At 50.8% G+C, this 25765-nt stretch overlaps 1 protein-coding gene across 2 annotated transcripts in view; it reads right to left on the minus strand.

Annotated features, from left to right (window-relative positions):
• LOC308269827 (sodium- and chloride-dependent GABA transporter 2) overlaps positions 1 to 25765 on the minus strand; it is a gene marked incomplete at both ends in the record, with an annotated part of 46157 nt that continues 20392 nt past the window's right edge. The window contains 12 exons of one of the 2 annotated variants that reach the window (XM_080705268.1): positions 1 to 123; positions 406 to 576; positions 1593 to 1693; positions 2886 to 2988; positions 4096 to 4233; positions 4532 to 4644; positions 5880 to 6004; positions 8318 to 8421; positions 17157 to 17291; positions 18971 to 19103; positions 20303 to 20387; positions 25334 to 25474. In XM_080705268.1, coding sequence (XP_080561394.1) covers positions 1 to 123; positions 406 to 576; positions 1593 to 1693; positions 2886 to 2988; positions 4096 to 4233; positions 4532 to 4644; positions 5880 to 6004; positions 8318 to 8421; positions 17157 to 17291; positions 18971 to 19103; positions 20303 to 20387; positions 25334 to 25474 — 1472 coding nt within the window. The remainder of the gene's footprint in view (positions 124 to 405; positions 577 to 1592; positions 1694 to 2885; positions 2989 to 4095; positions 4234 to 4531; positions 4645 to 5879; positions 6005 to 8317; positions 8422 to 17156; positions 17292 to 18970; positions 19104 to 20302; positions 20388 to 25333; positions 25475 to 25765) is intronic. The other variant, XM_080705269.1, reaches the window with a different exon arrangement.

Genomic DNA, 25765 nt, shown 5'->3' on the forward strand with positions numbered 1-25765 from the left:
CTAGCAGTGCGACTCCAGTTCCGTGAGTCTGAGAAGTGACGTCCTGGGTGTGGCAGGGGCGGGGGGAACTGCTGGGTTCTGCTGGGGCAGGTCCTCAGCTGGGCACACGAGCTGGCGGATTCTCTGCAAGGAGAGCAGAGGTGGCTGTCACGTGGTGGGTGGGGGGCTCTGCCAGAGTCCCTCATCACCAACGTCTGCCCGCATCCCCACACGTAAACCTGTCTCCGGGTGCCAGCCCTGATTCTGCACTGCCCAGTCTCTCCTGAGACTTCTAGTACTCATTCCGTCCCTCCCTGGTACCCGCGCTGGGCTTGCTAGCCCCCTTGGGTGCTAGGTAGCTCATCTGTCAGCCAGGGGCCTACCTCGTCCAGTGAGGCTCCTGCCCACGACTGCCTTCCTCCCTACCTCTCTGAGGGGGCCTTTGAGGGTGCCCAGTTTGTAAAAGCTCCAGGCAGGAATGCAGACCATGGAGGACAGAGCCAGGAGCCAGCCCAGGGCGTCGCCCCACCAGGGGTACGTGTACTTCTTATTGTAGGTCAGGGGAGTGTACTTGATCAAGGAGAACAAGAAGGTGGCCTGCGGGTGGGAGAGGAAGAGAAAAGGGTTGGAGGGGCGGCCCTGTGCCCTCAGACCCCCAATCCCCAATAACTGCTTGGTAGAGTTTGCATTCCTATTCCAGGCTCCAATCTCCATCCACATTCTGCTCAAAACCCACTCCCTGGTAGGCATTTCTAGTCACACGCACACCCTGCCACTCCAAGGCCCCCAGAACTGCTGGCGTAGCAGATACGGCCGTAGGAAGCAGCAGCCATGGTTCAGGGCTCTACTCGGGAGCCAGGTGACCTGACTCAAATCCTAGCGCCCCGTGACTTTCTAGCCCAGGGGAGCTGCTTTGCCTCTTTAACTCTGACTTCATCTATAAAATGCGTATTAGATGATACTTGCTTAGCCGGGCGTGGCAGCGCACGCTTGTAATCCCCGCACTTGGGAGGCGGAGACAGGAGGATCGCGCTGGTTCAGAGCCAGCCTTGCTGGCTTAAGAGACCCTGTTTCCAAATAAAATATAAAATAGTTCTGGAAGTGTAGCCCGGAGGTAGAAGGGCTTCCAGGAACCCCAGTACCACCAAAATAATAATAATAATAATAATAATAATAATAATAATAATAGATGATACTTGCTTGATGGGGCTCTTGTGAGGAAGAAATGGGTGAAGATGTGGGGAGCATTCTGTGCTGAGCACAAAGTCCACGCTCCTCGGCTGTCGTGATTATGACTGCCGTGGCTATGGGCATTGTTATGAGCAGCCCAGCACCTGGGTTTTAGTTCTGCATGTGACGTTAGACCCATACAGGGCCGTCAGTCAAAGCATCTGACAGCTCTGGACCTTAGTTTATCCCTCTGTGAAATGGAAAGGAAGAATCTATCTTGCTGTAGTTTGCTAGGCTCCGAGGGGAGGAGGAACAACAACAAAAAATTGGCAAAGATTGTTGACTCATGAGAAGTCCCCCCAAGAGCTCCAGCCTGCACCCCTTGGGCACCACCTTCCCTCCCCAACCTCTTCATCTCTCTCTGCCCCTGGAGGCCATCTTACCGTGCACACAGCTGGTGTAAAAAAGAGCCAACAATATTTGATAAGAGGCCATGGCCTGTACCCAATCATATCTTCAATGTTGTCATAGAAGCGTCTGGCTCCTACCACGGAGGACAGAAGAAGGAAGGGTGAGAAAGGACATTCTCCAGCATTCAAAGAGCCAGGAAGGGGGCCACAAAGACTAGCACAGGCAAGGACCACTAAGGAGAAGATGTCATGGTTGCCTACACAGCTGGTAGAACCTGGCTCAGGGAAAGGCAAAGCCTCCTGGTTATCAAGATTATTCAAAGATGAAAGGCTGGGATAGGACAGGATGCCAGCCCCATCTGAAGTAGTCTAGGTGCGGCTATTACAGGTGGGCACTTTAGGTTTAGATCTGGAATGCTGCTCAAAAGCTCATGTGTCAAAAGCATGGTCCCCAGTACAGCAAGGCTCAGAGGTAGAGCTTTTAGGAAATTATTGGATCATGAGAACTCTGACATCATCTGCGGGCTAAGCCACAGATTTATTAACCATTCAATGGATTAATTTATTTTTTTATTTATTTTTTTTTTTGGTGGTACTGGGGTTCCTGGAAGCCCTTCTATCTCCGGGCTACACTCCCAGACCTATTTTTACATTTTTATTTGGAAACAGGGTCTCCTAAGCCAGCGCGCACGGCTGGCTTCGAACCTGCGCGATCCTCCTGTCTCTGCCTCCCAAGCGCGGGGATTACAAGCGTGCGCCACCACGCCCAGCCAATGGATTAATTTAGATATAGCTGAATGCACTTCTGGGATGTGGAACCTAATTGAAAGTCACCAGAAGCATGCCAGGAAGGCTTTATCTTGTTCCAGCCTGCGTGCGCCTCTCTCTCTCTCTCCCTCTCTCTCTCTCTCTCTCTCTCTCTCTCTCTCTTTCTCCCTCTCCTTCCTGGTTTCCATGAGTAGAGCAGCTCTCCTCTACCACATTCTCTACCATGATGTTCTGCCTCACCTCAGGTCTAAAGCAATGGAGCCAGCCACCCATGGACTGAACCTCTGAAACCATGAGCCAAATAAACCTTCCCACCTCTAAGTTGTTCTTTTCAGGTATTTTGGTGACAGCAACTCAGAGCTGACTAACACAGTGGGCAAGGCCACTTCCCAAGAGCCCTTCCAGTGGTAGTCACGTCACTTAGGATTGAGACTTTTGAGCCTGGGTAGGATGGAGTCCAGGAAAAGGTGGGTGTGAGAAGTAGATGTCTCCCTTTGCTTCAAGGGTCCTGAGGCATAGGAAAGTACAAGGTTGGGATCTAAGGGGAAAGCCACTCACCATAAACCCAGGCCACACAGAAGGACTCAAAGATGGCCACGAACAGGAGACACATGCCACTGGCTGCATAGTAGTCAAAGAGCTGGAACACATACATGCCACCCTGCAGAGGAGGAGATTGTCCAGAGGAAAGAGACGGACTTACCCCGTGCCCCGCAGCCTCACCTGTGGGGTGCAGAGCACACTGGTGAGGATCATAAGAAATGGGTAATAAAGGAAGGGCAGTTTGTAAGCTGGAAAGCCCTAGACAGATGTAGATGGTGAGTGTGTGTGTGTGTATGTGTGTGTGTGTGTATGTGTGTGTGTGTGTGTGTGTGTGTGTGTGTGTGTTACTAGGGATTGAACCCAGGCAGATTTTACCACTGAGCTATACCCCCAGCCCAATTTTACTTTTTACTTTTTAATTAGTTAAACCTAAGATCCTTCTGTCACAGCCTCCCAAGTACTGGGATTATAGGCGCACATCACTACACCTGGCTTCAACAGTACTTTATTGCTATTACAGAGATAAGACAGATGACACTATACAACTATTGCTAGGTTGTCCCTGAGAACATCTGGGTATCGACCCAGAAGCGCAGGACAGTATGTATTCTTTTTTCCCCTAGTCCTTTTTTAATTTTTTTTTTTTAATTTGAAACAGGGTCTCACTAAGTTTCTGAGGGTTTCACTGAATTGCTGAGGCCGGCCTCAAACCTTGCAATTCTCCCATCTCAGCCTCCCAAGTACTAGGATTCCAGGGATGTTCTACATGTCTGACTAGTGTATACTCTTTAAAGCAATGATCAAGATATGGTTGTCATTGGTATTATCAGACGGTCAAGCTCTGTCACCCTCTTTCTCCCGAGACATCACACAGAATGCCACCAACCCCCAGGGCTCCCTGTCCTTCTGAGGTTGTATGATGTACTTGGTGCAGCCTGTGGCATCTTGCTGGAGAGGTGGGTGGCCTTTCCCAATCCCAGTCCAAGTTTTCCCAGTCATCTTTCCCATACTTCTTCACCTAATGTAGAACCAAATTACCCCTTGTCCATCCATGTGTGCGTGTGTGTGTGCGTGTGCGTGTGTGTGTGTGTGTGTTGGGGGGAGTCCTCATGCCTGCAGCCCAGGAGGAAGGCCTGTGTGTAACCTGGAACCACAGCTGCACGCCCCGCCTGCCGGGCGGCTCCTCTTCCTCACTGGGTCCTCCTCCAGCCTCCCAGACTCTCACCTCGGTGAGCATGACCAGCCCGACGAGGAAGGAGATGGCGGACACCCCGAGGATGAGGACCTCCCTCCGGTTCTTCTTGCGGAACATCCGGGGGTACATGTCCACCAGCGCTGTCACCAGGCTTTCTACGCACACAAACTGGGTGAGAGGGCAAAAGCATTGGAGGGAAAGAGAGCTCCCAAGATGGGCCCCATCTGGCTCCTGCTCCCAGGGTCAGCCCCTCCGGCCTCCCTGGCTCCCAACCCCACAGATGCTACTCTGGCCAGATTATGCCTGGGCCCACCCTGTGGGCTCCTCCGGGTCCAGTCTGACATCTGCCCAATCCCCGCTATGTTAAGATCCCTTAGGGGTATCAGTTGGCCCAGCCTCATGCCCTTCGCCCCCCAGCCCACACACCCGCTGGCCTCTCGGACTCCAAGTGGCCACTCTTTGATACCTGGCTATCTAGTCCCAGGAGAACGACCATGAAGAAGAAGCAGCAGGCCCAGAGAGGAGAGAAGGGCAGCATCACCACGGCCCGTGGGTAGGCGATAAAAGCCAGGCCAGGGCCTAGGGCAGAAGCAGAGGGACACGTGCAGTGCCTGAGCTGCTCCGGCCACCCCAGGACCTCCCAGCACAGGACCCTGGAACAACAGAGCCAGAGGAAACTGTGTCCCAAAGTTACCCTGGCCACCACCGTCCTGAAGTGGGACCAGCCACCAGGAACCTCACCTGGTTTCCAAATTTCCAAAACACCACTCACTGTATTCTCACTGACAAGAACCTAGAATTCCTAGGTGGAAGTGGGCCTCCGGAGAGATCTACCACTCAAGGGCTTCGCACTTAGAATGAGCCCAGGAGCCAGCGGGCTGGGTACCTTTGTGAAGCTGACCCCATGTAAATTAAGAAGCCGTGGCCAGAACCAAGCAATCTACCCTAGCTGAGGAAAAGCGCTTGCTTGTGTGTGAAGAGTAGATATTATCAAAGGAAACACTCCTAGCCGGGTGTGAGAGTGCACACCTGTCATCCCAGTAAAGCTGAAACAGGAGGATGGCAGGTTTGAGGCCAGCCTCATCAACTTAATGAGACCCTTAAAATAAAAAAGGGCTGGGGGTGTATCTTAGAAGTAAAATGCCCCTGGGTTTAATTCCCAGTACCAGGAAAGAAGGAAGGAAGGAAGGAAGGAAGGAAGGAAGGAAGGAAGGAAGGAAGGATGGAAGGAAGGGAGGGAGGGGAAGGAGGGAGAAAGGGAATGGAAAAGACAAGACCAGACCCCCTGGAGCTGGCTTCACCTGGGCCTCCAGTCACTACCTCTAACCTTCCAGTGAGTGAACTGGCATTAATTCTAGAATACCACTATCCTCTCAAATCCATGGACGTTCCCCCAGGCTGACTCAGATGGCAAGAGCGGATTCATAGGAAGCTTCCTCTGAAGGACAGAGTGCCGCTGTGCCCTGGGTCAGGCATCTACTCCTGGGAGTCCGGGTCCCATGCTTGGTGAGACGGGGATAGTGCTGGCACCTACCTCACAGGTTTAAATCACAGGTGTAGGTAAAAGCCCTCCACAGCGCTTGATGTACACAGGTGGAATGTCCCTTATACGAAATGCTCGGAATCCAAAGTGTTCAGGATGTTAGAATATTTGCAGTGACTTTACCAGTTGAACATCACTAATTTGAATATCTGAAACCCCAAATGCTCCAAAATCTGAAACTTCTAAGGCATCGCCTCGGGATCCTGGTTGCCAGAGGCTCAAAGCAGGTTCACAGAACCCAGTGCCCCCATCCCTCCCCAGCAACACTCACCCGACTCAGCGACCTCAGAAATGGGCACGCCCTGCTCCTGAGACATGAAGCCCAGGATGGAGAAGATGGCGAACCCGGCCACAAAGCTGGTGCCGCTGTTCAGGAGGCAGAGGGCGATGCAGTCCCTGTGGGGGAGAAGCGCGCAACAGGTCAGAGAGGGCTGCCAAGGTCTCAGGCTGCAGCAGCAACCCCGGGGAGCACAGCCCATGCAGACATTCCACGGAGGCCGGAGCAGAGCTGCCTGGCAGAATTCAGCCAAGTCTTCAAAGTATCAGCTCTGGGCCAGCCCCACCGGCTCAGCTCAGACATGGAAGTGCCCCCCAAAGGCTCATATGTGGAAGGTTTGGTCCCCAGTGCAGCAATGCTCGGGGAAGTGATTGGATCATGAGAACACCAATCTCCTCAGTGGATTAACCCACTGGTAGCTGAATGGGCATCTGGAAAGAGATGGAAGCTGTAACGAGGTGGGTGTGGTTGGAAGAAGTAGGTCACTGGGGCTGTTCCCTTGGAGATTCTGTCTTGTCCCTGGCCCCCTCCTCCTCTTTCATCCTCTCTCTCTCTCTCTCTCTCTCTCTCTCTCTCTCTCTCTCTCTCCCTGCTTCCAGCTCCCACGAGCAGAGCTACTCTCCTCCACCACGCCCTTAAGCCATGGTGTTCTGCCTCATCTCAGGCCCCAAGCCCGGGAGCCAGCCAACCACAGCCTACTGAAACCAGGAGCCAAACTAAACCTTTCCTCCTCTAAATTGGTTTCTCCAGTGTCTGCCACAGCCACAAAGCCAGCTAATACACAGTCCTAAAAGAATGACGCTCCTCGAAAGTAAAATATTAATCTAAAAATTACCGACTACCAACACCCCTCTCTCCCTGTGTCAACTGTTCTGAAGACACTGCATTCTGCCATAATGCCATCTGTCATAGACATGGATAATTTCAAACAAGTGATTTCTTTCTTTTTCTTTTTTTTTTTTTCTTTTCTTTCTTTTTTTTCAGTACTGGGAATAGAACCCTGGGGCATTCTACCTCTGAGTGACACCCCCAACCCTATTTTTTATTCTTTATTTTGAAACAGGGTCTCACAGAGTTGCAAAGGGCCTCACTAAGTAACTGAGGCTGTTCACGAACCCAGATCCTCCTGTCTTAGCCTCCCAAATGCTGGGATTACAAGCGTGTACCACCACTCCGGGCTTCAAACAAGTAAGTGATTTTGTGTGTGTGTATAGTACTGCCTATTAAACCCAGAGATCTTCTACCTACCTATGAGCTACACCTCCAGCCCTATTTTATTCTTTCTTTCTTTCTTTCTTTCTTTCTTTCTTTCTTTCTTTCTTTCTTTCTTTCTTTCTTTCTTTTTTTCAGGTCTGGGGATGGAACCCAGGGACATTCAACCTCCAAGCTACACCCCCTGCCCTATTTTTTATTCTTTTTATTTTGAATCTGGGTCTCACTGAGTTGCAGAGGGCCTCACTAAGTAGCTGAGGCTGTCTGTGAACCACGATTCTCCAGTCTCAGCCTCCCAAATGTTGGGATTACAAGCGTGAGCCACCACGCCTGGCTTTTTATTCTTTACTTTGAAACAGGATCTCACTAAGTTGCAGAGAGCCTCATAAGGTTGCTGAGGCTGGTTGTGAGCCTCCTGTCTCAGCCTCCCAAGTAATGGGACTATAGGCATGCACCACCAAGCCCAGCATAACAGATGATTTTAGACACCTAAGTTCACCTTTTTTTTTTTTTTTTTTTGGTGGTAATGGGTTTCCTGGAAACCCATCTACCTCCGGGCTACACTCCCAGACCTATTTTTTTTTATACTTTTCTTATTTGGAAACAGGGTCTCTTAAGCCAGCATGGCTGGCTTCGAACCTGCGCGATCCTCCTGTCTCCACTTCCCAAGCACGGGGATTACAAGCGTGCGCCACCACACCTGGCTAAGTTCAACTTTGAGGTGCGTGATAGGATCTTTTCAGCTGTATTTCAGCGGAACTAAAATTAGCTTACATTCCCTGTGTATGAATCAGGTAGGCAGAAGGGGGAATTGGGAAGAGGATATAAAATGGGGAGAAGGCCTCTGGGAGGAATACCTAGGAGATGAAGAGAAGACAGGATGAGGAACCTGCTGGGGCAGGTTCGCTGAGCAGACAGGCCTCGGCCCTGCCACACGCTTGCTTACTTGGCCCTTCAAAGCCCTCTGACCTCTGAATTAGCCAGGCGGCTGGGTCTCTCCTTTGCTCTCCCACTGCGATCCCACCCATTCAAAAGCGACCCCTCTGCCATCTTGTTGGCTCCCTCCAGCTCCTCACAGCCCTGGGATGTTGAAAGTGGAGATACTAATGGGGGGCAGGAGCAGGTGCAGGAGCAGGTGCCCCTCGCCCCAGTCCAGAGAGGCTGGAGGGACAGGAGCGAGGCTGGGTGTGGCACAGGCCCCCCTCCCCGGTCACGGTCACCTGTAGCAGTTGTTGTGATATTGGTTGTAGCTGCCCAGGGCCGTGAGGCAGCCCAGACAGATGGCGAAGGAGAAGAAGATCTGGGTGCCCGCGTCCATCCACACCTGCAAAGGCAAAAAGACAAGAAGGCTGAACTCTGGGAAACCGGGGCATCTGGGTCTCCACGGGAAGACATGGCACAAGCCAGGTAGGAATCTGCTGCCCTGCAGGCCCAGAGGCTCTCCTCCCTGGGAGGCTAGATGGAGCTTCTTGGGCACCATCAGGATGAAACAGGCTATGGGCATTCAAAGAATAAGACGAAAGACACAGTGGAGGCATGGGAGGGTGGGACGGTGCTCTAGAAAGACCTCTGGGGTTGCTGGGCATGGTGGCACACCCCTAGAATCTTAGTATTTGGGAGGCTGAGATGGGAGGATCAATCGCAGGTTCAAGGCCAGCCTCAGCAACTTAGCAAGACCCTGTTTCAAAATAAGACATAAGAGCTGGACGTGGTGGCACACACTTGTAATTCCAGCACTTGGGAGGCTGAGACAGAAGGATCGCACAGTTTCAAAGCCAGCCTCAGCTACTTAGTGAGGCTCTCAGAAACTTAGTAAGACCCTGTTTCCAAATAAAGTATAAAATAGGTCTGGGAGTAGAGCCCGGAGGTAGAAAAGCCCCTGGGTTCCACCCCCAGTACCACAAAAAAAAAAAAAAAAAAGACATAAGAAAGGCTGGGGGTGTAGCTCAGAAATAAAATGCCCTTGAGATCCATCCCCAGCATGCACCCCAAAAAAAAATCGGAGTCAAGCGTTTGGTCATGGGGAAATCACAGGCCTGGGTTCTGGCCCCTGTTCTCCTGTCCCAGCTCTCACAGCGGTGTGACCAGCAGGGAAGGAAACTACACAGACACTCTAGGGACGCAGCTCCATCTGGAGCGTATAACTTTGCCCCTCCTGGCTCAGGACCCTCTGTCTGAGAAGTCAGCAAGTCACTCTGCACGCCAAGTCCAGAGGACGGAGAGGATGCATGGAAAGCGCTCGTCCTGAGGGAGGGGGCTCCAGCTAAACCGAGGTACATGGTTGTGATTATTGTTTCAGCTGGCCCAGCCTGAGCCTGCTGTGATTTAGATCCAACAGCTACAATAACACCGCAGGAGAAAGAACATCAAGGCATCAGGACGGCAGGAGGTGGGGTCCTGTGGCTACAAACCCTCCCAGGCACCCCAGCCTCAAAGGATGTGAGCACTGGCAGGAGCACCAAGCTGAGGATGCAGGCACCACCCAGGCGGTGCTCCGAACAGAAGGGGTGCAGGGCGACTCCACCTGTCCCCAAAGAGCAGGAGCCCCCAAACAGGCTCCGGCTTTCCAAAAACCCTCCAGCCTCCCATCACTTTCTTCCACTCATAGCAGCTTCTAATCCCCACCCCACCTGTGCTCCTTAGTACTCCCCTGCCGCTGGTCTTGCCCCTAACCATCACCACCACCCTACACCCCCTGCCTCTTGAGTGTGGTATGCCCTGAGTGTGGTATGCCCACACTCAGCCATACCCAGGTGCCCACTTCCCTCCACATTGTAGGGCCTGGCATCCCCTAGGCAGGCTGACCACTTCAGAATCCCACTGAGTCCTAAGCCAGCATCCCCCGTTCAGAGACACTGAATTTCAGGCCTGAAAAATAACTCAGAAATCATACCTTCTCCTTCTCTCTCTTCCTCTCTTCCTCCCTCTCTCTCTCTCTCTCTCTCTCTCTCTCTCTCTCTCTCTCTCTCTCTGTGTGTGTGTGTATGTGTAGAACCGAGGGGCATTCTACCTCTGAGCTACAACCCCCAGCCCTTTTTACTTTTTATTTTGAAACAGTTGCTGATGGCCTCGCTAAGTAGCTGAGGCTGGCCTTGAAACTGTGATCCTGCCAGGCGTGGTGGTGCACGCTTGTAATCCCAGCATTCGGGGGACTGAGACCAGAGGATCGTGGTTCACGGACAGCCTCAGCTACTACTTAGTGAGGCCCTCTGCAACTTAGTGAGACCCTGTTTCAAAATAAAGAATAAAAATTAGGGCAGGGGGTGTAGCTCAGAGGTCGAATGCCCCTGGGTTGCATCCCCAGCCACACACACACACACACACACACACACACACACACACAAAAGAAACTGTGATCCTCCTGTTTCGGCCTCCCAAGTACTGGGATTACAAGCCTGTGTGCCACCATGCCCAGCTCAGGAATTATCATTTCAAAGACTGGCATGGGGAAACACTGGAGCACATGCCTGGCCTGGTTACATTTCCATTGGTGTAGGAATGGTGAGTGAGCAGGGAAAGATGGTGGAGGAAAGGGAAGCCTCCTGCCTTCGGTCTCTGCTTGCTGGGGATCCCACCCCTGGTGTCTCTGAGACAGGACTCGTCAGCAGGGGAAAAGGGTCAGCAGTAAGAATCCAGGAGGACTGGGAGGGCCGAAGCTAGCCTGGCTGGCGCAGCAGGTCATAAGTACCAAGGAAATGGTTTTAACCATGAGGAAAACTTGTAATGGGGAAAAGAGAAAGGGTTGGGGATTAGTGTCTGACTAGAGAAAGACAGAGTAAGAATGAGAGGGAAACCCTGAGGGTAGTCAAAAAAGTGATGGTGAAATCCAAAATGCCCCTCCCCCCGGGGTAAAGGGGGGCACCTCGGCCATTCTGGCCACTTCTTTGGGCTGTTCCAAACCCTCTGCTCTCCTACAGCCCAGCTCCACTCAGCAAAACTCAGGGACCTCTGCCACCGTCCTAATTCCTGCCTCCCACCCTAGCTTCCAGCAGCTTCAAAAGCAGGACCTTGCGGCAGGAGACCCTGAGCTTGTGCAGAAAGGACGTGCCTGGGGCCGATGTGGAAGATGCTTAGCTCCTCGGGTGCCCACTCAGGCCACCCTCTGGCCTTGGACACTTGCCCTGTGCCTGAGGAGACTCCGAAGTTCCCTGGCAGGCACCCCGTGGCCGGCTGCGTCCTGACAAGGATGTGTGAGCTTAGGCTCGGGAAGAAATAACCAGGGAAATCGTGACTTGGCTGTTCACCTGGCCCGGGGGCGGGAGGTGGAGGCGCTGGCCGAGCTGAGCTGGGAGGAGAGGACCCTGCGGGAGTGTGGAGAGTTCTGAGCTCAAGGTCAGACCAGGTGCCGCTGACCAGAGCCCCCTCACGGGCAGCTTGGCAGCCCCAGCTCTCCACACAGCTGCTGCCTGACACGCCTGCTGGGCTGGGGGGACAGAATGGGGTCAGGGGGAGGCTGAAGGAACTCACAGAGCGAGCTGTTCTGTTCCCCGCCGCAGGCGCCTGCTCCCTGCTCGTTCCAGGAGCCCCCGTTTCTACATCAAAAGTCCCATGTGTCTCTGGCTGGATCCAAAGACAGGCCAATAAAAAAAAAAAAAAAAAAAAAAACAAGTTTGAAAACCACTCGGTGGAGTGTGGGTAAAAAGAGGTATTTGCGGGGAGAGAGAAAGAGAGAGGCCTTTAGAAGATCCAGAAAAGAAGTTTTTCAACCTTGAGTCACACCCCCAGCATTATGACTATCTACTACTGTTCTTAGGACGGCAACACGGTCACATTGCTCTGGGGTTCCTAACTCTGTTCATTACTGGCTGTGTGATCTCAGGAAGTCACTTAGCCTCTCAGAACCTCCTCCCTTGTCTCATCAGAAAAGCAGGTATAATAACAAACAAAAAATTAGGCAAAATGCCTAACATCCTACCGTCATCCAGAATAATAAAAATCAGCACTTAAAATTCTCAGAGGGCGAGACGTGGTGGCGCACGCTTGTAATCCCCACGCTTGGGAGGCTGAGACAGGAGCAGAGCACAGGTTCGAAGCCAGCCTTGGCTACTTAGTGAGACCCTGTTTCCAAATAAAATATAAAAAATAGGTCTGGGACTATAGCCTGGAGGTAGAAGGGCTTCCAGGAACCCCAGTACCACACACACACACACACACACACACAAAAAAAAAATTCTCAGAGGGCCGGGCGTGGTGGCGCACGCTTGTAATCCCCACACTTGGGAGGCGGAGACAAGAGGATCGCGCAGGTTCGAAGCCAGCCATGCTGGCTTAAGAGACCCTGTTTCCAAATAAAAAAGTATAAAATAGGTCTAGGAGTGTAGCCCAGAGGTAGAAGGGCTTCCAGGAACCCCAGTACCACAAACAACAACAAAAAAAAACCTCAGATAGTCCATATGCCTTGCAAAAGCTCTATCATGCAGTTAAGATAGCAGACTCCAGAAGACTTCTCAGGATGAAGTCCAAGCTCTCCCCCAACCTGCTACTCTTATAGCTCTGACCAAGTGTTTTGAGTTTGCTAAGTATCTGTGTCCCTCTCTGTAAACGAGGCTCAGCTCTGACTCATAGGGTTAATGTGAAGATCAAACCCTGGCGAGCACAGGCAGTGCTTGGCAGATGGACATCCTGCCTGTGAGCTTCGGGGTCACTCATTGTTGTTAGTGTGTGTGGAGGCACTGGGCATCGAACCCAGGGGGCGTTAACCTCTCACTACACTCCAGCCCTTTGTTTATTTGTTTACTTATTTATTTGGTACTATGGATTGAACTCAGGGGTATTCCACTTCTGAGCCACACTCCCAGTCCTTTTTATGTTTTTATTTTGAACAGGGTTTTGCTAAGTTACTAAAGCTGGCCTCAAACTTGTGGTCTTCCTGCCTCAGCCTCCCAAGGACCAGGATTATAGGTGTGCACCACTGTACTTGGCCTCCTTCTTGCTATTATTTACAAAGCCACTCACCTTTCAGTGACAATGAGGTGGCATTAATATCAATATACTGTACTAAAATAAAAAGACTGGTTCTGATCCAGGGTTTCAACTATACAAACCATTCATTAAAATTGTTCAACATCAAGCTGGGTGCAGTGGCATACATCTGTAATCCCAGTACTTGGGAGGCTGAGAGAGGATCACTGGCTTGAGGCCAGCCTCAGCCACTTAGTGAGACCCTTAGCAACTCAGTGAGACCCTGTTACAAAACAAAAAGGGCTGGGGGTGTATGTAGCTCAGAGGTAGAATGGCCCCTGGGTTCAATCCCTGGTACCACACATTAAAAAAAAAAAAAGAAGGGAGGAAGGGAGAGAGGGAGGGAAGGAGGAACAAAGGAAGGAAGGAAGAAAGAAAAGAAGGAAGGAAGGGAGGGAGGGAGAGAGGGAAAGAGGAACAAAGGAAGGAAGGAAGAAAAGAAGGAAGGAAGGAAGGAAGGAAGGAAGGAAGGAAGGAAAGAAGGAAGGAAGGGAGGGAGGGAGAGAGGGAAAGAGGAACAAAGGAAGGAAGGAAGGAAGAAAAGAAGGAAGGAAGGAAGGAAGGAAGGAAGGAAGGAAGGAAGGAAGGACTTGCTTAACATCATGAAAAATCAAAGAATTCCTTAACGTAGGGACTTACACATTTCAGTGCAGCCAGGCGTAGTGGCGCATGCTCATAATCCCAGCACTTGGGAGGGTGAGACAGGAAGATCTCAGCTACTTAGTGAGGCTCTTAGCAACTTAGTGAGACCCTGTTTCCAAATAAAATATAAAAAATAGGTCTGAGAGTATAGTCCAGAGGTGGAAAGCCCCTGGGTTCCATCTCCAGTACCACACACACACACACACAAAATAAACTTTTTTTTTTCAGTGGGTCTCTTTGAACACCTACTGCCACACCTTTGCTCTTACCCAGCTACCAAAGTTCAGTAGGACAAAAGGTCACAGTGGGGGGAAGAAACAAGCGGCTGAATGAAGCACACCCCGTGCGCAGAGCCCTGAGTCTAGGGGACAGTGCCCAGTGTGAAAGGGATCCGCCCTGGGGCTAGCTGAGCCGGAGAGGCCCTGACTGCCGACACCTGGCAGAGGATAGGCAGAAACCAGACGGGAACGTGTATCAAAAATTGGTTTCAAAATGTAAAAAAGAAAAGCAGTCAGAGCCTGGTGACTGCCAGGTACTCAGGCAGCTGTTATACTGCAGTCCCCTCACTAAAAGTAATTAGCGGGTAGAAGAGTTGGGACTGAGGGCTTTCATACTCTAAAAACAGGTTTACAGAATAAATGACATCTAGCAGAAGAGCTCAGAATTCCCCAAGAGTGCAGAAAGAGGGTGCAGAGCGCAGGCAGAGGGCACAGGCCTCTGTCTAAGGGGAGCAGATACCACGGGATCCCTGACTTTGCTTATCATTCTGGTCCTAACAAAGAAACCTAGGCTTACACCTGCAGTAAGCAGGGAGGTTTTTTTAAGCCGAGCTAGAAATCCCCATAATCATAATCCCCATAATCATAAAAAGGGATCTGCATGGAGTTAACGGGCGGACTCACACCTAGGTCAGATTACTTGGTAGAGCAGGATGAAGGACCATGTATCTATAAAAGCTCGTCTGTATCTAGAACTCCAAAACTTATTCTCAAGTCACTCACCTACACCACCCCCTTTGGGGTATAGGACTTTATTATCTGTTTCTATTTTTCCATCTTTGTAATAAGAAAATCGCTTAAGCTTACAGCATAGGAGTTTGGGCTATTGTTTTCTACACTTAGCTCAGAATAAGAACCCACAGCTACATCTCACTGTAACAGTTTGGAGCCCAACAGGGCCCCCTTAACAGCTCCTTACAGTAACAGTACACAGCACTGTCTCCACCCGGCTCTGGGCCCCAGCCTCAGTGCTCAGCAGAAAGAGATGTCTGTGGTCCTTCGTGTTGGTTCGCAGGGATTTTGCAGCTTTCTTGAGTGCCAGGCAAATGCCAGCTGGAATTATCACGCTTCCTGGGGAGTGCCAACTAGATGCAGCCGGGGCTCTGGCAGGGCGCCCCACCCTGTGGGTAATGCTCAGCGTGGGACCAGGACCCGGCTGCTCTCGCAGGCACACAGTGCTTAGAAGACAACTGCTTTCTGCATGGCCTGCAGCTGGCTGGGGTGGGAGGGACATTATCTAGAGTTCAGATTAAAATGAGTCCTATTCCCTGCCATCACCCAGACACAGACTGACAGCCTCACTGACTCTCAGAGTCGGAAGCTGCCCGGCCCAGTTCCATGCTGGCTGGAAGCTATCATCTACCAAACACGGCACCTATAACAGGCCTGGCAGGTGCTGAGCTAAGGCGCGGCTACAGGGACAAGGATGAGCAGGCGGGGACGTGCCTCAAGGGAGATCCCAAAGCATGTAAGACTTCACACCCTTCAGACCTGGCTCCTGTTGCAGGTGTGAAGACTGAAACCCTTTAAGCTTTGGAGGCTTCATTCCTGAACAGCGAGCTGCCTCTCTGCCTGCTGGGAGGAGGAGCGGGGACCACACGTGGGACCCTCTGGACAGTGCCATGGTAAGCCCTCACTATCGTTAGCTATGAAGAGTTGATCAGGACAAAGCCACAAACATTTGACCCCTCTCTCTTTTTTCTCTTCCAGCCTGCCTGTCTCCCTGGCTGCATCCCTTCCTCTGGGCCCAGCCCTACCTGCAAGCAAAGGTGAGTGTCAGCCCCCGGTTCAAGGCTCTGCTGCTCCAGAACCCCCATGGGTTCCGCTTGCATGGTAGATCCAGGCCATACTATTTATTTATTTATTTATTTATTTATTTATTTATTCATTGTGGTACTGGGGATGGGACCCAGGGGCATTCTACCTCCATGCTACACCCCCAGCCCTATTTTTTAATTCTTTATTTGGAAACAGGGTCTCACTAAGTTGCCGGCGGCCTCGCTAAATAGCTGGGGCTGTCTGTGAACTGCAGTTCTCTGGTCTCAGCCTCCCGAACGCTGGGATTACAAGCGTGCGCCACCGCGCCTGGCCAGGCTATACTCTTTACCCGGCCTTCACAGCTGCCCCTTGAATCTACCACCTCCACAACTCCATCACAGCCCTTTGGTTCCAGATAAGTCAAAGGGCTCATGATTTAGGAAACAAAACCCCCCATGTGGCTTGCTGCCCGCTGGCTGTATGCCTGGGCTGTATGCACAGTCCACTCAGCAGTGCCATCAGGAGCCAGGGCTACTGACCACCAGGAGATTTCCCAGTAGGGCTGGTCTGGCTGCTTCTGGCAGCCCCGGAAGTCAAGAGAGAAGACTCAGGGAAACCAGAGAGGGGTTCCACTTCTGGATCACCCCAAGTTCTGCCCAGGGGTAGCCATGGCTTCTGAGGGAAGCCTGGAGCCGTTGTACCCATTGCTCGTCCCTTGCTCCCTCTCAGGGACTTCAGAGACTGTGCTGGGGCCTCTCTGGGGAACCTTCTGGAAGGCCACCCAATAGTCTTCTCAGCACTAGGCGCCTCTAGCCCTCTACTCCCTTGCACAGGCTGCAGAGGAGCCCCAAATAACTTAGAGGGGTGGTTCTGAACGGCCCTCTGCACCCAAGAGAGGCAGGGGGTGAAAGCGGGGAGGCGGTGCCTGTCACTGCAGGCCCCACCATGTATACCCTCTAGTGGCTAGCAGCAGGGCCCCTCCCTGCAGAGACAAGTGACCCAGGAAACGCAACACCAGCCAGCTGGGGGAGGGAACCGCAGCCCAGGACAGAGTCACGCGGGCAGAGGGAGACCAGAAACAGAGAAGCATGGGAGGAAGAAATTAGAAAAAACGCAAATGTGAGAAAAATGAGCAGGTGGAGGGGAAAGGCGTACAGTCCTGGGAGGAAAGGTGCTGAGCGACGCATCTGAGTCCCTGAGAAATACTGCAGGGCCTCAGGCCCTGGGCTCCTCTGGCAGCAGTGGACCAAGAAGAGGCCATGTCTGACACCTTATAGCCACAAACAACTGCTAACAGATGTCTGCAGAGGAAGGGAACACCCCACCACCCCAGGGACCAGCCAGGAGCAGGGACGCTTCCCCCTGGCCAGGAAGAGCTGAAGCTCTGGTGCCCCCAGAGCCCTCGTCTGTGGCTTCTTACCTGGGGGTCCCACAGACGTGTGAGGTTGGGGTACAGGTAAAACTGAATTCCTTGGGATGCCCCAGGCAGCGTCACCCCTCGAATTAACAGGACCACCAGCATGAGGTAGGGGAACGTGGCTGTGAAGTACACCACCTGGTCAAGGGCAGATGAGATGGCGGGCTGAGTTAGGAAGGAGGCCCAGGCCTTGCAGGGCAGGAGCAGGAGGCAGGAGCTCCCACCCCACAGCGGAGGCCTCCCGGTCACCCACAGCTGTTCAGTGCCATCTCCCCATTGCCGTGGGCCACAGCCACCCGCTCCCTCCCCCCTCCAGGTTAAGCACTCGCCCTCCAACACATAATAAATATTTGCTGAGTGACTGAATGAACTTGGGCATTTCGCCAACAAGAGTGTTTAAAATTACGACCAGGGTTCTCAGGTATCAAAAGATCTACAACACGTGATTCTTCCTCACAGAGCCGAGCTTAGCATAACCAGGCGGCCGGATTAGGAAGGAAGGAAGCCTTGTCAGAGGCCTCCAGGCGGGAATCCAAAGAACTCAGGGCGCCCCGGGACACCTCAGATGCTCAGGGGCAAAGAGAGTCCATCATTCTTGAGTTGGCTGAAAACTATTTTAAGGCAAATGGTCTTTTTTTTTTTAAAGGCTTCATTTTTTTAAAAAGTTCTAATATACTTTATTTGGTGCATTGTAATTATACATCATAATGAGGTTCAGAGTAAAAGAAACATACGCGCACACAGCACCTGGTGCGTTTCCCTCCGGATCCCACCCCAGTCCCCATGCGGGTCACTGAGATCTGTATTGAAATTTCACAAAGGTACGTAGCATTAACTATTTCCTCACCAACCCCTCTCCCCATCCCCTTACACTATTTTTCTGAAATCTCTCCTCCTATATCTGAAGTCCCTTTGGTTTCTTGTTTTCTCTCTAGCTTCCACATAGGAGAGAAAATATATGACCCTTGACTGAGACTGGCTCATCTCCCTTAGCCCATTGTTCTCAAGTTTCATCCATTTTCCTGCAGATGACATCATCTTGTTCTTAATGGCCGAGTAAAATTCCATTGCGTCTATATGCCGCAGTTTTGTAATCCATTCATCTGTCGACTGACAGGCACCTGGGCTGGTTCCGTTATTTGGCTACTGTGACTTGGCTGCCGTAATCATGTAAACACTGTATGCATGAATCACTAGAGTATTCTGACTTTGATTCCTTTGGAAAGATACTGAGGAGTGGTCTGGCTGGGTCATATGGTGCTTCCATTCCCAGTCTTCTGAGGAACCTCCACCCTGTTCTCCAGAGATCTGTACTAATTTTCAATCCCCCCAACAGTGTAGAAGGGTCCCTACGTCCCCACATCCTTGCCAGCATTTATTACTGCTTGTATTCTTGAATGACTGCCATTCTAACTGGAGTTAGATGGAATCTCAGCGCAGTTTGGATTTGCGTTTCCCTGATTGCTAATGATGTTGAGGCGAATAGTCTTCCTGAGATTCTTCAGCCACAGAACAGTTATATGAACCAGGAAGCCCTGAACTGTGTGCGGTGTGCAGCTGCTCACACACGGCGCATTCCAAGACGGAACCCCGCGGAGGTGTCCTTTTTGCCTTTCTCTCCTGTTTCACTTCCCAGAAGTACGTGGGACTGAATCCAAGAGAGGCATCGAATCAAAGAAGGGAGCCACATAAAATCTTTCTGGGTCATTCCCTCCCGTCCCTGACTAGGCCACAACAGAGGGAGCTCCTGGGTGGCGGCCCCCAGCTGGAGCAGGGAGCCCTGGGACAGGAAGGGGTGGGAGCTTTCCAACACAGACCTTGCCAGTGGACTTGACCCCCTTCCAGATGCAGAAGTAGCAGATGACCCAGGCGAGCAGGAGACATAAGACCAGCTCCCAGCGCAGGGCCCCCAGGTGCTGGATGCCATCTGAGATCTTTAGGACCCGCCTCCTGCGGAGAGAGGGGCGGAGCCTGGGTCTGCCTTGATGTTTGGCAGATTTCTTGCTTTTCTTCTTTCCCTTTCTTTCTTTTTCTTTCTTTTGTGAAACTGGGGATTGGATCCGTGGGGATTCTACCTCTGAGCTACAAACCCTATACCTATTTTTTATTCTTTATTTTGAAACAGGATCTAAGATGCGGAGGACCTCGCTAAATTGCTGAGGCTGGCCACGAATCTATCTTCCTTTCTTTTTCTCTCTTTTCTTTCACTCTTTCTTCCTTCCTTCCTTCCTTTCTATTCTTTCTTTCTTTTTGGCACTAAGGATTGTACCCAGGGACATTCTACCTCCAAGCCATACCCCCGGCCCTTCTTATTCTTTATTTTCAAACATGGTCTTGCTAAATTACTGAGGGTCTTGATAAGTTTCCGAGGCTAGGATTACAGGTGTGTGTCACCATGCCCAGGTGTGTGTCTGTCTGTGTCACCGTGCCCAGGTGTGTGTGTGTGTATGTGTGTGTGTGTGTGTGTGTTGCTAAGGATGGATCCCAGGGCCTCCCGTGCTAGGCAAGCGTTCTACCACTGAGCTAAGCCTTCAGTCCTGAGCCTTGATTTTCTGAGACTGGCTAATCTCATTTAGCCTAATATCCTCTAGTTCCATCCATTTCCCTGCAAATGACCTAATTTTGTTCTTTACGGCTGAGTAATATTCCGCTGTGTATATATACCACAGTTTTTGCAGCCTGCGGGACTCAGTCTCACAGAGCCGTGTCTCTGGACTCGCCCAAGCCTGGTCTGCTCTCTTTCCTGGGCTTCGTCAGGTTCTCCTTCACCAAGAGATAGAGGCAGACTTAGAGGGCGGTAAATATAAATGGTGCCCATGTTGATTTGTTCTAAGAACTAATTTAACACAGCGGAAGAGGTGCTGGTGTATATTTTCTCAGCTAGCATTTCAGGATGTTTTGATATCAGGACCACCCCCGAGTTTGATATCAATATTTGAAAGAACGGCTGCAGAGCAGTCAACACAGGTGCTGCTAAAGAGGGGATTGTGAATACACACGCATGAGCACTCTGTGACATGAGGTCAGGCGGGCACAGCCTGCCTCCATGACCGGTCTGGGAAAGAAGGATCTGGAAATCAGCCCTGCTGTCCATGGAGAACTGTGCCCACCGCCATCTTCAGAACACCCAGGGAAAGGGCCACACTTACTCCCAGAACTCAATGACGGGGGACGTGGCGTTCTCCACGGTCACGTTCAGGGAGCCATTGGTCCGCTGAAATTCCACGCAGTTCTCTACCCCGTGGGTGACAGGGAAGGAAGGAAGAGAAAAGATGGTCAGTCAACACCTGGCACAATTGGAAAGGGTGGAGTGGGACCTGGGGAGAATGGAGGCGAGGCCTCTAGAAGACGCCCTGCAGCTGTTGGTACAAAAACGCTTCTGGTCAAGGTTCACACACGTGTTCTCACTACCAAGGATCCAGCGGCGCTGGGAGAGATGCGGCCTTGGCCAGCCAATCCAAAGATATGAATATTTCCCAGGTCATGGTCCTGGGAAAAGTGGCAGCCTTTGAGGGACAGTCAGAATACCTCCCAGGGAAGTGGCCAAGAGCTCAGGTACAGGGACAAGGTCAAGAAGCTCCGGCCTGGATCAACTGGGCCGCCTGGAGGAAGGGTCACTTCCCTGAGCTCAAGCTCTTCTCTTGCTTTTCTCTCTTGTCTGTCTGTCTGTCTCTCATACAGGATGTTGAATCCAGAGGCATTCTACCTCTGAGGTACACCACCCAGCCCCTTTTTTATTTTCTAGTTTGAAACAGGTTCTCACTAAGTGGCTGAGGCTGGCCTAGAACCTGTGGTCCTCCTGTCTGAGCCTCCCAAGGACTGGGATTACAAGTGTGCACCAGCACGCCTGGTTTCCCTGATCTCTTAAACGTAGATATTAATACGTATCTTGTAGAATTGATGAGGGGATTAAACAATAATATTAATGAGAAGTACTCAATAGATAGTAACTCTATTATTTATCACCCTGGAGTTTCACACTGAGTGCTGACATTATTTTTTAATATTTAACCAGTATAATAATCTTAGGAAATATTAAGACAGATAATGTTTTCCCCATTATACATATGGAGAAAATGAATCTCCTTAGAAATGGCCTGTCCCCGTTCACAAGTAACCAAGTGTGGGCTGGATCGAGGTCAGCAAACTGTCGAGGTTCTGCCTTCAAAATACCTCGACGCTGGCCCTTCTCGTTACCTCCACCACCACCCCGGGGCAGGGCTCCCTCGCTCGTGGCTCCTAACTGGTCTCCAGGTCCTATCCTAGCTTCCCTCGCCAAATCTCCACACAGCAGCCAATGTGACTCTCTTAAACCTGAAGTCACTCTAAGTCACACCCCATCTCACTCAGAGGAGAAACAAAACAAAACTTCTTTGGTCATCTTCAAGACCCTGTTCAACACCTCTGGCTTCATCTTCTACCTCCAATCTTCCCAGCTTCCCTTGCGTGGGCCGCACTGCCCCCGGCTATCCCCTGGGTGTCCCTCGGGTGTCTTCTGAGTGCTCTGGATGTGGCGCACCTTGGGGCCTTTGCACTTGCTGTTTCTCTGTCCCCCTATCTTAGTGGCTTATCACCTTTCCTTCTTCAAATTACTATTCAAGGGCCATCTCCTAAGGCCCTTCCTGATCACCCTACTTAAAATCACACCCACCCCTCAGCCTCCAAACCCCCTCCCTGTTTTATTTTTCTCCATAGCTCTCCTTCTAACATAATACACCTTACTTCTTTCTATCATGACACAGGACACTCAACTGTTTTGCTTGGTCTCCAGGAGAGCTCCAGAGGGCAGATGTCTTCTTTCTATGTGTTAGCATGTCCCCAGTGTTTGGAACAGAGTCTGGCAGAAGAAGCCGCTCAGCAAACACCAGCCAAAGGTGGAGTCTCAGTAGAGGGCTCTCTCCACTAACCCACATCACTCTCCTTGAAGAAGAGCAGTGTTTCATCTTGACAAGACATCCTGGCCTACGCCATTCAAGATGCTAGACCCTCAGTGCTAGGAAAGCCAGACACACCAGGAGATGTGTCAAAAAATGTCCCAAACCAAAAGGTCCAGGTATTCAATTTGCTCAGAACTGTCTCAGAGAACCCTCAATCAACTCAGAGGTGAACCGGCCTAATAATACCCTAAAACAAAAGCTCCAGGCCATCAAAACTTTGCAAAAAAAAAATTGGTTTTGGTACTGGGGATTGAACCCAGGGGCATTTTATTATCAAGATAAATCTTCTATTTTATTGAGAGAGGGAGAGAGGGAGGGAGAGAGAGAGAGAGAGAGAGAGAGAGAGAGAGAGAGAGAGAAAAGAAGGAGAAGGAGAAGGAGCAGGAGGAGGAGGAGGAAGAGGAGGAGGAGGAGGAGGAGGAGGAAGAGGAGGAAGAGGAGGAGGAGGAGAACAACAACAACAACAACAACAACAACTAGTAATGAAACCCATGGACATTCTACCTTCGAGCTACATCCCCAACCCTATTTTTTGTGGTACTGGGCATGGAACCCAGGGGCATTCTATCTCTGAACTACACCCCCAGCCCTATTTTGTAGTCTTTATTTTGAAACAGGGTCTCACTGAGTTGCAGAGGGCCTCACTAAGTAGTAGCTGAGGCTGTCCTTGAACCACGATCCTCTTGTCTCAGCCTCCCACATGCTGGGATTACAGCGTGAGCCACCACGCCCAGCTTCCCCAGCCCTATTTTTTTATTTGGAAACAGGAACCCACCCACGAGGTTGAGGAGGGTCTCACTAAGTTACTGAGGTAGGTTATTGAGAACCTGCAATCCTTCTGTCTCCCAAGTATTGGGAATACAAGCAAGCACCACCACACTCAGGTCTGTTTGTAAATTTTGAAACAGGGTCTCACTAAGCTGCTGAGGGCCTCACTAAGTAGATGAGGCTGGTCTTTACCCTGCAATCCTCCTGTCTTGGCCTCCCAAGTACTGAGATTACTGGTGTGCACCTCTGTGCCTGGGTTGTTAACTTCAGTGCATTAGATTCCCTGGTTCTATTGCCATAGGGGTTCATGTAGCCTTATAAGCACAGCAGAAGTTAATTTCTATTATAAATTTTATCCATGGCACACAAGACAGTTCATTCCCTCGTTAAGCCCAGATAAATTATAAGTTTGAAAGACCTAAAATAGTACCACAAAGAAGACAAAAGAAATAAATAGATGAACCAATAATAGACACATATATCAAACTAGCCATATTTCAAATTGAAATAAATGGCTAAACCACATTTAAAAAGAAATTGGTTCTATTTGCATAATACATTAATTGATTACATGAATTTATCATTCTTTAAAGCCTATGACATTTTGCCTATGATTGCTAGTGAATTCCTGGGGGTTTTTTTTTTGTTTGTTTTTGAGATGCTGAGAAAGTGCTCTACCATTGAATTCCATCCCCAGCCCCTTGTACGTGTGTGTTTGTGTGTGTGTGTGTGTGTGTGTGTGTGTTACTGGAGGGTTAACCCAGGGACATTCTACCTCCAAATTACACCTCCAGCCCTTTTTATTTATTTATTTATTTATTTATTTATTTATTTATTTTTGGTGGTACTGGGGATGGAACCCAGGGGCTTTTCTACCTCCGGGCTACACTCCCAGACCTATTTTATATTTTATTTGGAAACAGGGTCTCACTAAGTTGCTGAGAGCCTCACTCAGTAGCCGAGGCTGGCTTCGAACCTGTGCGATGCTCCGGTCTCAACCTCCCAAGCGCTGGGATTACAAGTGTGCGCCACCACGCCCAGCTAAGTCTCACAAAGTTTCTGAGGCTGACTTTGAACCTGCCATTCTCCCGGCTCAGCCTCCCCTGTACAGGTGTGCACCACCATGCCTGGTTCCCTTGCACTTTTTTTTCATTGGTGCATTGTATTCATACATCTTAACGGGATGCAAGATGGTGGAGACATACATGCGCTCATCACCCATTTAGCCCTTACCCAATTCCCGCCCCGTTCCCTCCCCCTCCCTCCTGTGTTTGGCTTAGTACATTGGTATGTCTGTTAAAGTGCATCATGTGCGTTAGGGCGTCTCCCTCTTCCCCTTCCCATCCCCTCAGTGAGGTCGCCTTATCCTAGGACCCATTTTCTCCCTAGCTTTCGCATATACGGGAGAGCATCTGATCTCTTGTTTTTTGTGATGGACTAATCTCACTTAGCATAATGTCCTCCAGTTCCATTCATTTTCCGGTAAATGCCCTTGAACTTTTTCTTTATAAAGTCATTTAACATAACTGCTTGTGCATTGTACTTGTAAAGCACAGTGAGTTCCCACGCGATACCCACACGTGCACACAGCACTCTGCGCCACTCCCTCCGGATCCCACCCCACATCCCCGACTCAGCACATGCGAGATCGGCAGCGATAACCTCGTTTATGGTTATCTCGTTTAGCATTACTCGTTTAGCATTACCTCGTTTAGCATTACCTCGTTTAGCATTACTCGTTTAGCATTACTGTTCCCGGCTCAGCCTCCTCCTCCCCCTCCCACCCTCCTCCAGTCCCCTCCCGCTGTTCTACTAGTCTCCCTCCTCATTTATCTAGTCTTCTTTGTTTCCTGTTTTCCACTCTTGACTTTCTACGACTGGCTGATCTCTCTCAGCTCAATATTCTTTAGTTCCATCCATCCAATTCTTGCAAATAACATAACTTAGTTCTTCATTATGACTGAGTAAAATTCCCGTAAGCATAGACAGCCCATTTTTTTCTTTTTCTTTTCTTTCTTTCTTTCTTTCTTTTTTTTTTTTTCTTTTCTTTTCTTTTTTTTTTTTTTTTTTTTTTTTGCGGGTCTGGGGGTAGAATCCAGGAGCATTCGACCTCCAAGCTACACCCTCTGGCCTATTTTTTTATTCTATATTTTTTTGAAACAGGGCCACACTAAGTAGCTGAGGCTGCCCGCGAGCCGGGATCCTCCGGTCCCAGCCTCCTGAATGCTGGGATCACAAGCGTGCGCCATCACGCCTGGCTGACAGCCATTCACCTGGCGAGGATGCCCGGGTTGGCTGCACCACCTGGCTATTGTACTTTTCCTATTGTACTGGCCCTTGCACTTTTTCTCCGTGTGAGTTTTCCCTGGTTGTGGCTGATTTCTCTGCTTCCTGAGATACGACCAGGTTGTTTGGGACACGGAGACAGCCCTGCTCCTGGGCAACGTGGCGACGCGAGAGAAGGGACCACGGTACCTGTATTCCACTCGTGGTGGCAGCTTCCCCAGGGGAGATCGGTGGTGAAGCTGCTGAAGAGGTAGAAGAGGGCCCAGGCCAGGACGATGATGTAGTAGAAGTTGAGGAGGATGACGATCGTCTGGGAGGCGTAGCCGATGCCTGTGGACGGTACAGACCCCTGCAGACCGCCCTGCCCGGAGAGGCCTTGCACCCCATGCTCAGCGTCCTAGAGCAAGGAGCGCTGGGTGCAGGCTCCTGGCGCTGCCCTGCCCTCCAATCCCCCACCCAGGTCTGGCCAGGACTTTTCTCCTGTCCTCGGCTGCTTGAGGCCTGTGTCCAGTGCACTTTTGTGTGTGCGCGCCTTACAGGAAATTGAACCTAGGGCCTTGCGCATGCTCAGCAAATGCTCTCCTTTCTTTAATGTTTTATTTATTTAGTGCATCGTAAATT

This window comes from Muscardinus avellanarius (genome assembly GCF_963383645.1).
Source record: "Muscardinus avellanarius genome assembly, chromosome: 11".
Taxonomy (NCBI): domain Eukaryota; kingdom Metazoa; phylum Chordata; class Mammalia; order Rodentia; family Gliridae; genus Muscardinus; species Muscardinus avellanarius.